This window comes from Delphinapterus leucas, chromosome 9 (genome assembly GCF_059928025.1).
Source record: "Delphinapterus leucas isolate spDelLeu-1000000601 "Yukka" chromosome 9, BTC_Dleu_Yukka2, whole genome shotgun sequence".
NCBI lineage: Eukaryota > Metazoa > Chordata > Mammalia > Artiodactyla > Monodontidae > Delphinapterus > Delphinapterus leucas.
In genome coordinates, this window is record NC_143137.1 from 56,809,627 (window position 1) to 56,822,025 (window position 12,399).

At 39.5% G+C, this 12,399-nt stretch overlaps 1 protein-coding gene across 1 annotated transcript in view; it reads right to left on the minus strand.

The window, feature by feature from the left end:
* CALCR (calcitonin receptor) overlaps positions 1-9,262 on the minus strand; it is a 66,355-nt gene extending 57,093 nt beyond the window's left edge. The window contains exons 1-2 of the mRNA XM_022586040.3: positions 9,188-9,262; positions 3,160-3,316 (exon numbers count right to left, since the gene is read on the minus strand). Of these exons, the coding sequence (XP_022441748.2) occupies positions 3,160-3,316; positions 9,188-9,238 (208 nt within the window). The 5' untranslated portion in view covers positions 9,239-9,262. The remainder of the gene's footprint in view (positions 1-3,159; positions 3,317-9,187) is intronic.
* Between the last annotated feature and the right edge of the window lie 3,137 nt (positions 9,263-12,399).

Sequence of the window (12,399 nt, forward strand, 5' to 3'; positions counted from 1 at the left end):
TTTTCTTTTGTAGGACATTCTCCATTTGTTCCTCAAAAGGCATATTTGTCATCTGTATGGAATATTTCCTCCAAAATCTTTCCTTTAAAATATCTCCAGAAATGCTATGAAAAAAGTCTTGTGAAAGTATATGCAATATTACCCCTGGATAAAAGGCTTTGGAACATTTGTAGCCTACTAACCATTAACCTTCAAAGGGGTTGCCTTAGGTAGTTCTATTGTTAATCCAAGGGTGATGCACTTGTTTAGGAGATGCATTTGCAGCCAGTTAATGGGCTACATATAAAAACAGTCTTATTAGTTTAGAATCACACCATTACTGACTAAAATAATACTTAGTTTGATCACTTTATGTATTCTTCAACATTGGCTCCAAGTGGTTTCTCACTGCTTTCAAAAATTAAATCTACTCTTGAAGGGGGAAACTTTTAGTGCAATTGTAAAAGTATCTATTTTTTCATACACCTTCTTATTGATACTAGTGTGAGGCTGGGGTCAGATCATGAGGTGTCTTAAATGCCATCCTAAGGAGTCTGGGTTGTTTTTTTTTTTCCTGTAGGCAAGGTGGAACCATTGGGAATGACATGAACAAATCTAGATTTTAGTGAGAATAAGAAGGCTTTTAAGGATAAGATTAAAAAGAGAGACAAACTAGGTGACTATTGTAACAGTCCAGGTAAGAGATATTAAATGTCTAAAATAAGGCACTATTAGTGTATTTAGGAATATTAATGAAATGTAATTAACGGGGTGTGGATGTAAAGCAGGAAAATACAAGGATGACTCATAAATATTAATCCTGAGGGTGGGGATAATGGCCGACTCCAGGAGGGCTCAAGCCAAGGAGTACTTCCCAGAACTTCCACTGCCCCTGTCCCCGCGGTGAGCCACAGCCTCCCCCCAGCTCTGCAGGAGACCCTCCAACACTAGCAGATACACCAGAAATACATCTACACGTGGAACAACTCCTACAGAACACCTACTGAACACTGGCAGAAGACCTCACACCTCCCAAAAGGCAAGAAACCCCCCACGTACCTGGGTAGGGCAAAAGAAAAAAGATCCCACTACTGGGCATATACCCTGAGAAAACCATAATTCAAAAAGAGTCATGTACCAAAATGTTCATTGCAGCTCAATTTACAATAGCCCTGAGATGGAAACAACCTAAGTGCCCATCATCGGATGAATGGATAAAGAAGATGTGGCACATATATACAATGGAATATTACTCAGCCATAAAAAGAAATGAAATTGAGCTATTTGTAATGAGGTGGATAGACCTAGAGTCTGTCATACAGAGTGAAGTAAGTCAGAAAGAGAAAGATAAATACTGTATGCTAACACATATATATGGAATTTAAGAAAAAAAATATGTCATGAAGAACCTAGGGGTAAGACAGGAATAAAGACACAGACCTACTAGAGAATGGACTTGCGGATATGGGGAGGAGGAAGGGTAAGCTGTGACAAAGCGAGAGAGTGGCATGGACTTATATGTACTACCAAACGTAAAATAGATAGCTAGTGGGAAGCAGCTGCATAGCACAGGGAGATCAGCTCGGTGCTCTGTGACCACCTAGAGGGGTGGGATAGGGAGGGTGGGAGGGAGGGAGACGCAAGAGGGAAGAGATATGGGAACATATGTATATGTATAACTGATTCACTTTGTTATAAAGCAGAAACTAACACACCATTGTAAAGCAATTATACTCCAATAAAGATGTAAAAAAAATAAAATAAATAAATAAATATTAATCCTGAGTAAATGGCTCAGTGGCGGTGTCACATACCGAAGTGAGTATCCAGGAGGGATGAGTTTATGAGTAAGGTAATGGTGGGACTTGAAAATATTGTACTTGCGAAATGGCCAAGTGGAAATGTGTAGTAAATGTATGGGAGATGGACGGAGAGGATTAGGTGAAAGAATAACTGCATTTAAGGTGTTTCATTGCATAGAAGCCTGGTGTAAATTCTCAATTTCAAATAAAGGAATATTTTTTCTTTGAAAAAAATTAAATCTACCCTAAAACGTAAAGCTATTCAAAAGAACGAGCTTCAGGCTTTGAAGGCAGTTCTCAAAATAAAAAAAGTTTTAAATAATGATCGTAGCACAAAAGTTCATCCTCCCAAGATGACTAAGACCAAAGCAAAGGAGACTGCACTCACTCGGTTTCTAAAAGTATCAATTTTGTGTTTCTGTTGTTTCACTTAGCTTCAGAGAAAGGGTTTGTTTGGGCAGTTACACATAATGCCTTTTCAGGTTCTTAAACACTGAAACCGCTGCAGACAGAAGAATGACATGTGTCTTTCAATTGATTCACTTTTTTGTTTGAAGGAAAATGCTAAAAATAGGAACTACAAATTAAAACCTTAACTGTTTGATGGCAAACCATGTGTAGTAAATAGAGTATATTCAACTAATTTTCCCCCTAGGAAGCAGTGTGTTGTCTTAGAATACAGTGGGGTGTAAAAGATCTTGTTGGGTCTTTTCAAGTGCTTTAGGGGTCAGGGGAGAGAATTTAAATGAATGTAGCAATGCTTGGTCATCACATCCTCTCTTTTGTTTTCCCCTGGGCCCTCTGTAGCTAATAGAATATGCTTGGCGCTAAGAATAGTTGGGCAGTCACACAGAGCATTCTAGAGAAGGTGATAGATAAACAACGTCTGCCCAGGAGATATCTTTTTCTAATTCCTCTGGGAACTGGGGGTAGAAAAGGAGAAGGATTAGCATGAGTTGCCACCCAATTGACAGGTAAGGGAAGATACTACCTAATTAACCCAAGCAAGACAGAGTTTTGATAGGCTCTGCCTCAGGCTAATTCTCTGCCCAGTATTTTCCAACTCTCCTCCTGTTATTCTCTACTTCCTTCCCTCACATAGTCCTATATTGTTCCTGCTTGCCATGGGTGAATACTGGGCTATGTGTAGTAATTTTGTCGTAAATGCAGATATTCGCCAAAAAGCAGTCAGGTGAACTTGAGCAAAGAAACTAGGCATGTCTGCTGTATGAAATACTCAAACATACCACGGTATGAAAGCCACTGTTAAAACTATTGGCATATTAAATTAAAATTAGTCAACACATATTTACCCACAGAAGAAAATAAGCCTTTCCTGATGTTTGAAACACACATTCACATACGTCCTTTCTTTTACCTTCTCCTTGGTATGGGGGTAACTTTTGCATTCGGTCATAGCATCTGTGCTGTGCCTCCAACAGTCTCTGCTTTCCTAAAAGGTAGAGAAATGGCTCCGGCTCTATTGTTGGAGGGTGGGTGACCTCTGAAGTGGCAGGAAGAACCGGAATTGGGCGCTGTATTAGAAAGGAAACTGAGTTACTTATGGGGAGTAGAGATGGGTGAATACATAATGAAACAATCAAAAAATATGAAAACGTTTATTTTTCCTTCTGTAAGCAACAATTATGCATGGTCTCCATGTGGAATATTTTTGCTTTATAATTAAAAAGTGTACTTACATTTCATCTATAAATTCTACCTAAAATTTTCCTATTTGCCTTCATTCTGTTCACTCTTGAAAATATATAGCACCCACACAAACTCATGCACCTCTTTACAAGATTGTTTTAATTTTATCAGTGTAAAGTTTAGAAGTAAACAAAGCAAATAACCTGATTTCCAAAATATGAATATTAAATCAACTTTGTTTTGTTTGGAACCCCTAAGAATCATGAATCATGTTATTTAAAGTAGCTATATTAGTGCAATAAATACGTTTTAATTGGATTCTTTCAGCTGATTTGTTTGTACTTAGATTGCACACACTGCCAAAAATTTACCCCATTTATTCCATAGAATAAAATCTGTTCTTCTGAAATAGTCTGCTTTAGGTAATTGGCCTTAATCTCTTTAAATTGGTTTCATCAGTCGATGACCTGTACAAGGTATCATTTTCACTGCTGAAAATCAATGTAAATCTTAAATATTTCTCTTAGAGCTTTTGAATCTTCAGTACAGACTGACATTAGGTTTGTCAGTCTGTTAGTTTTCACTACCATCGTAGGTCCCATTAATCTAAGTTGTGTGTGTATGTATCTGAAAAGATGAATGTCTGACAAATTGTCCTAAGTTGTGTTTAGATAGATTTCAATTTCTTTTGTGGCTCTGATGTTTTTAGTAGTGCTTGAATCTGATTTTTTATATCCATGTTCTGTATAGAGTTTTTTGGAGAAGACTTGCAAGCTTCAGCCTGCATTGACTTTTTCTGAAGTTAGAAATTCTCCTTGCTTTCTATTATACCTGTTGAAACACTTTTAATTGGCCTTATTCTGTTTAAATTATTCTAAGACTGAAGTTTCCCCAATGTACTGATAGCAGAAATAGTGTTATGTACCTTTCTCTATTCTCTACAGTCTCTAAAATAAACATCTTTATTAAGTTGACCTGTATACCCCAGGATATTCCCGGTAGAGCCTCACTGTTTTCCAGTGTATCTCATTGTGTAGACAGGGCATCCTGTCCTATGAGACAGCCTATCACTAAAGGCTAAACTATACAGAGCACTAAACAATAAAAATTCAGAGTAGAGAGAGAGCGTGGGGGAAGAATAGTTGGGAATGACTACAGGTACAAGGTAGAATTTGAATTGGATCTTGAGTATATGTACCATCACATAGGCAGAGAGGAGAGGGAAGGCTTTGTGGATGGTAGGAAAGGCATGCAGGTAAGTCCAGAGGAAGGAAATGGTGTGTGAAACACTGTACTGAAACCATACTGCCTGGAGGGGAGCATATTTGAGGGTAAGATATGAAATCAAGGAAAATCAGATAATACAGGGCCCTGTGAGAACGAATACAAAACGTCTGGGACATGAAAGGCTCAATATATTTTAGCAAATATTTTAAAAACATGATGAAATAAAGCTGTCTTGCAGTTTTTTGATCAGTGAAGGTTGCGAAAGGAGAATGTTAATAAAATTCATGTGGTGGGCATCAGATGTCCACAGATTAGTGCTGGGGAGGCCAGCCAGGCAGCTGAAGGCATGGACTAGATCACCTTAAGATGGAACAAGAGAGAGCAACTCAGCACTTTCTCAAGTAATAAAAGCACCGAGGTATATTTGAATATAAGGAATGGAGAACAGTTAGGAGTCAAATAGCCCAGATATTTTAGCCTATATGGCTAGAAAAAAAAAAATGGTAGCGTCTTGAGAAAGAGAAGACATTAAGAAAGGAAAACCTTACTCGGAGGAGAAGGTAAGTTCTCTTTTGGACTAGATCTGGGGGTGGCAGCAAGTCATCTGAGCAGAAATCACTTGCAAACAGAAGAGGGTGAATACTTATTGTTATAACATTACTGTTATAACTGTAGATGAATACTTATTGTGAATATATTTGACACTAAGTGTTAGGATTATTTCTAATTTTAACGCCTCTAGAATTTGTGACAAGAAATTAATGAACCGACAAAGATTATTAAAGGTGTACAAATCCTTTACCAATGTAGCTGAACAACATTATGTTGTAATATGACCCCTTTCCCACTGGTTTTAAGATCAGTCAGTCAGCAAATAGTCATTGAACTTGATGAGCCAAGTATCGAGCTAGAGGCTGAGGATACGGTGCTGAGTAAAACAAGCACAGATCCTGCCCTCGTGGAACTTACACTCCAGCAAGAAAGACCAACACTATAACTATTTCCAGACACCAGAAACTGTGAAAGGTAAAGAATTATTAATCGTTAAATGCTCAGATATTCCATTAGGAATTGAGAGATGGTTTGGGAGTAAGGAAAAGTATTTTGAAGACATTTAATGTAAAGGCTTCTTGTTGGATTTTATTAGCCTACATTTGTATGAATGTGTGTTTTAATAATTTGACTAAAGACCATGTAACCATGATCTTTAATTGATTACAGTGTCCTCACAATAAGATACAAATGATTGGTTCAGCTTATGCATCTATTTGATTCTTTGTGGCTCTGTTCTTAGAATCTTGAGTTGATATGAAAATCATCATTTGATATTATTTCTGGGTCATTTCCCCACCATCTTCAAGTCAAATTAGAAGATGTATTATGATGTTATATATAAATCTTTTCTGTCACTTATTAGATATTTTAGACATTAGGAACTACTTTGCTTAAGTTTGACACTCTTTCCAGAAGTAACATTCTGAATTCTACTTTTAAACAGACTAAGCAACCAATTAAATGTTCCTCTGTTAGTTGGAAATACATGGAGGCCATGGGGAGGCAGTATGTGCAAGAATAGCCAACTGGAAACCCTATACCTGTATTTTCAATGACAACATTATTTGGTTTAATGCAGTTTTAACACCAGTAATAGCGGAGATATGACCATCTCAAAAAGTAGGTGTAGTTCACGTAGACGACAGTAGCATCGATCTTATCGTTCCACCAATGTTGAAACAACTCCAGTGAACTTCCTGTAACCTGGTTCAGCAGAGATTGTTTCAACACTGAGGGAATGAGGAATCAGAACTTCTGCCCTTAGAAGAACCATAATAATCTGAGGCCGCTCCTGGTCTGGTTCATGTTTGAGCATTGACGATGCAATTTTTCCAGTGGTAGCTGAATGTTTCAGTGATTTTCTTCGGAAAATAACATATACACTGAGGCATTCTGTTATGTATATAACATCCAGATATATGTAGATATAAATATATAGCCATTACATCTATATAATTCTGATCATGGAATTACTACTGCTTAAAGTAACATGTAAATTTCATAAAGTTCATTGATTAACTTTATGCTAATTATTTCATAGTTAAAAATAGCTAGTGAGGTGGTATAATTTTCAGCAGTAAAGGGGTAAAACAGAAGCAGTAGTGATTAAGCCACCAAGCAATGTGAAAAACAATATTCAGCTTATCATAAGTGTTATGTTTATTCTATGTATTTCTGGAATGTAAATATATAATTTTATGCTCACATGAAAATAGAAATGAGACATTAAGGGCATGTTGCTTTTCTGAATAAAGACTGAAATTCAAAGTTTTGCATTCAAGCCATCTTGCATGATTCTTCCAAAATCAAACAAAAACCACCTCTTAATTGTTGTCCTACGTAGCAGTTTAGCCACCGTATATGTGATGTCACTCCTAAAGGTTCCAGTAGATGGCGCCACACATACGACCACCAAGCTGCCACTGACAGCTGTAGTCCGCAGCCGAAACATCACTGTTCTTTCAGTTAATATTTTGAGTGCCTCCCACATGCCAGGCACTGTTCTAGGTTCTGAAGATTCAGCAGTGAACAAAACTGGCAAGGTCCCTGCCCTCATGGAGCTTACATTCTAGAAAGTTTCATCCACACTAATCATGGGGTCCAGAGGTAAAGCAATCTATTTGAATGGCCGTGTGCTTAAGCAATTCCTACTTTGATTAAGACAATCAGCCTTCTTGTGTGTTACAGGTGGTTTCTAGAAGTACAGAGACAGAACAAGTAGAGAGCTGTTCTGTGTAGAACTTTGAGGAATGGTCCAAACCTACTGAATGTGGGGATCCATGCTACTGGGTTGAAGGGAGACATTCCTATTGATTGCCACAGACAGAACTGCTCTAACAGGACTATGAATCCAGAATCCACAAGCTGATGTAAACGACTTTCCATGTCACCATTCTTAATAATGATAATGTCTACGTTCAGATTACTTGTAGCTTTCAGTTACTCATACCTTTCAAAATAACAAAGTATAAAATGGAGCTCTGTAAAGTGTTAGCCCTGCTTTTTCCAGGTAGGATCAGATGCCTGGTTGGTGTCCTACGTACTTTCTACCTGAGCATTATATAAACAGAACTGCCGTATATTATCATAAACTCAACACAAATAGGGGACTACAGCTAAGTGAACAACAACAACATAAAGTAGGTTCTTCTGAGAAGCATTATGTCTTCATCATTGTTGTCATTGTCATCGTCATCACTACCATCTTTTTAGCACTCACTAAGTGCCAAGCACTGTTCTAAGCCTATTGTATTACCGCAGGTAAGAAGAGAAAGTGAGTGGGTAGTTTTGGTAAAAGTAGATGAGGCTAATGGAATGCAGTGACACAAACTGATAGTTTTTAAAGGCCATTTGGAAATCAGGTCGGTAGAATTCAATAAATATATTGGTAGTGGTTAGTAATGTATCCAAGAAGTGACATTTTAGAATAATTAAAGTCAGCGTCGTTTAAAAATTTCCTTTTCTCTAGAGAGCATCAATGTGGAACATAACGAGTGTTTTAGAAGGAAACTGATGTATGAAATTTTTTATGGACAAATCCTCCAAATCCAATAGGTAACCCAAACACACAGAAGCAAAATTTATGTTACAATGAAGAGAGCACAAAGCCATTTAAGTACCCTATGCAATGTTTGCTAGTAAAAAAAAAATGCCCACAAACCATAAGACACCTGTTGTGCTCATGCAAATATATGAAATTCTTTCAGTCTTTGAATTTTAAAATTAGGTAAGAGTTTTGAAAAGTGACTTTTTTTAAACATACAAAAAGTTATATACTCTTTGTAAAAGAAACAAAAAACAAAAAACGGTGACTGGATAATACTCAAACTTTCTTATTATCTAGTAGTTACTTTATGATTTCTTCTATCTATGTCTAGTTATATGCTTTATGAAATTTAAAAATATTTACACATAGTTGATCACATAGGATTTCATTTGAGATGAATAACAATATCAGTATGAATAGAATATACCAATATTTCTGCACCTATAGAATACGACATAAGGCTTAGACATTTACAGACGAAATAAAATATTCCAGTAGTTTCTACAATATTCTTGCTGAAAATTTATTTCGAAGAGCATGAAGGTACCTACATTTCCAAGTACTGGATTACTTTTAGCAAATTATACTGTACTTTTATCTGAAGATTAAAATAACATGACAGTCTTACATAATAAAATAAACTATCCTCATTCAAACAGGTACAGAAGGGCTACATTAGCAATCATTCCCGTAAACTTTGACGTATAACATTACAAAATGTAAATTCCCTTAAAATTAAGTTAACATGTATGAAATGTTAGTAATAGTTTTCCTTGAATAATATTAAGAGGAGATTTGTTAACAAAACATTAAAGAAAATTATAGTTTGGTTTTTGGAGAACAATGTCTACCCTTGCAAATGCCCAATCATAATCGTACTACTTCAGCATTCTTGACTAACAGCTTAAAATAACTTCGTTTCACTTACATTCAGAAAGAAGAAGAGGGTCAAGCACCAGCGTGTAAGTGTGAACCTCATCTTGGGCTTTTGAAGACGGTCTTCTAAGACCTAGAAAAATATAAAAGTAACAAAGACATTTAAATTAATACAGCTCTAACATTGACTGTGGCCTTTTTTTCTTGTCTATTTGACTTGAAGAAGATCAATGCCCAAAGACACCCTAAATACAATCCATGTAAACACAGTAAGCTTGTGAGGCAAATGCGGCAGCATGTTCCATTGCCCTTCCTCTCAGCCAGGAAGACTTGTCTGGTTGTTGTCTAAAGTTCTCCCATTAAGAAATTCTGGAGCCCCCTTTACATATCAGGACATAAGAGATTCTGAGAAATCAAGAGTAATCAATGTGGACTTCAGTTAACACATGGCATCAGAAGAACTGCTGAAAATTTTCAATGGAAACATCCACAAAAGTCACCTCAATGGACATGAATAAAATCTGTGCTTTGTAAAGGACTAATAGCTATGCCTTCCAGGTAATCAAAAGCCAACTTTTATTTAAGCAGTCTTACTTGCAGCCTTGAGTATTTTTCTTTCCTACAAATTCTTCAAGCGTCAAGTTGCTATTAAAAATAAATTTATTCCATAGTAAGGCTTGTTTGTTCCCTAAGAGGTCACCAGTCCTACTCAAGAGCACAACAGTCAGAAACAGGCTGCTTTGTCACAAATAAGAGTTCTTGGTTACTCTGCAGGTAATTTTACACAAGGAAAAATAAAGGAGTGAAATTTTAAATATATACATTTCATCAGCGGGATTTGTGTGAAAACGATTTCAACTAGGGGTGAATGGTTATCATTGCATCTAACACTCTACTCATTGCACCACTTTTAGGTTTTACATATTCTGCTAAGTTTCAGTTAGTATCTACACTGTAAGCCTGTTGGGCTGCACCTTGCAGGCCTGCAAGCCTTGAGACCAAAGAAATGGCCTGGAGACAGCGGTGGAAACATCCATGGTTTACTGGAGAGGGTATCTTAAGCAAAAGGTCCTGGAGCAATATCCCACGTTTTACAGCAGATGGCAGGCAGGACATGACAGCAAGCTTTGCAACTTGCAGGAGAAGGAGGCTACCATTTATAAGGGGAATTGATATCAGGTTGGCTCAGTTACCAGGGGAACCAGCAGCTGGGGCAGGGAGCAAACACATAGGCAGGTACTACTTAAGCTCTATAATTAAGAGGATTGGAGAGTCACCTGAGAGAAGCAGAGCCTGCTCGAGCAGGGGATGTACAGAGAGCAAGAGAGCAGCCATCTTGAATGGCCTGACGATATACTCCACTCCTACACACCCTGTAGGAGCCTTACAATCTTGATCCGCCCCTTTTCCGTGATATCCCTGGGGTCAGGAATACAGAGGCACACTCCAACCAAATACCACACATGCAATACAGATACCAGAGGCTTAAGAGTATCACGAGTCCAAGAGGTGGGCAAACTTTGGAGCCAGGCGCTTATCAGGTCAATTTTTCATGGAAGTCCAGATGAGGATGAAAATGTCCTCTCGCGACAGGGACCCAATCAAACTCATTTCACAGTGAGGCTACCACTATCACCCAGTCCACAGATTCCTTCCACTTAGACTAAGGAGGGAAGGCAAGATGTTTAACAGGCACAACACAGGGTAGATCATGACTATTAAGCAAAATACAAGCAGTAAGAGCACGCTGAGATCACATTGCCCCTGCATGTGGTTTTCGTCCTGGCCTGCAGTACCCCACCACCTCTCCATCCTCAGTCCCCACAGCCAGTGCCGAACACTGGAGAGGCCTGTAGCAACGGACCACAGGGTTAATATGATGGTGCCTTTCTCCAGTAGGGGGCCTGGATTAATTACCTCAGTAGTTTTAGTTGGGGCTGGGTAGAAGACAGGTGAGACCTGTAAATCCCTTTCTAATCCTCTTCCCCACAAGGCAGCAAACCCAAACCACTGGGGACTTGCCTGCCAGTCCTAGGGTCATTTATCATGTGTTCCCCTGGGGGTAGATCCTGTGTCAAGGGCAAAAGCAAGTTATTGGCCTGACCGACCATTTGGCAGCAGTCGTTAGGTGGTCGACAGTTGAGCTTGGATTGTGTTGACTAGTTGCCTCTGGGTTAACAGGGCGTCAGCACTGGGACGATTGCTCCTGGGACATGTCCTGATGTTGGAAGAGAGAGTTTTCTGTGTCAGTTGCTGAGTAGCCCCTTCATCCTTTCAATTAGCCCAGCAGCACAGGGGCTGTAGGGCGGGGGAAATGTCAGTGTACGGCATTTGTATTGGCCCATTCCTGAACTTCATGACCAGTAAAGTAGGGGGTTTTGGGTTTTTTTTGGCCGCGTTGGGTCTTCATTGCTGCATGCAGGCTTTTCTCTGGTTGCGGCGAGCGGGGGCTACTCTTCGTTGTGGTGCGCGGGCTTCTCATCACAGTGCCTTCTCTTGTTGCGGAGCACGGGCTATAGGTGCGCAGGCTTCAGTAGTTGTGGCGCACGGGCTTAGTTGCTCCACGGCATGTGGGATCTTCCCGGACCAGGGCTTGAACCTGTGTCCCCTGCATTGGCAGGTGAATTCTTAACCACTGTGTCACCAGGGAAGCCCCTAAAGTGGGGTTTTTTGCATTACTCTATGACTCCGTAGACCTCGAGTAATGACTTCCACCTGTTGTAACACACTGTAGACTGCACACAGCTGTTCCAAGAAACAATACTGTTGCTCTGCCCCCTTCCGCAGCTGAACCAGAAGCCAAGGACATTCTGCCGTTGCCACATGCCCCAGCCAAACCCTCTGGTGAACTGGCCACCTCCAACTGACAAGCCTGTCCCGAGGTAACACCCCTAAAGCCTGTGTCTGTAGTTGTTTAGGGGTGGTGGGTCGGGGGTATGCTCGTCTTACCCGACCAGCTAACATCCAAGTACCTGATAGATAATCCAAGTTCTTACACTTTGTATTCACCAGCCATCCCCATGCAGTCAGATGAGCCACGAGCACGGGGCTGCTACTTTCACATCGGAAGAAGGCTCTAAGGTTAACAGGATGTCATCAGTATGACGGAAGAGAAAAACATCTCGCATGGTAGTCAGCTGCCACAGAGCCCCACATGCTAGTGGACGGCCTCCTCAGGATCACCTCTGCAACTTTCCATACCCCAGCCTTATTTTCCGACATCTCAGCACTCACGGGAGTTTCTTCGGCCTCCTGGTTGGCTCA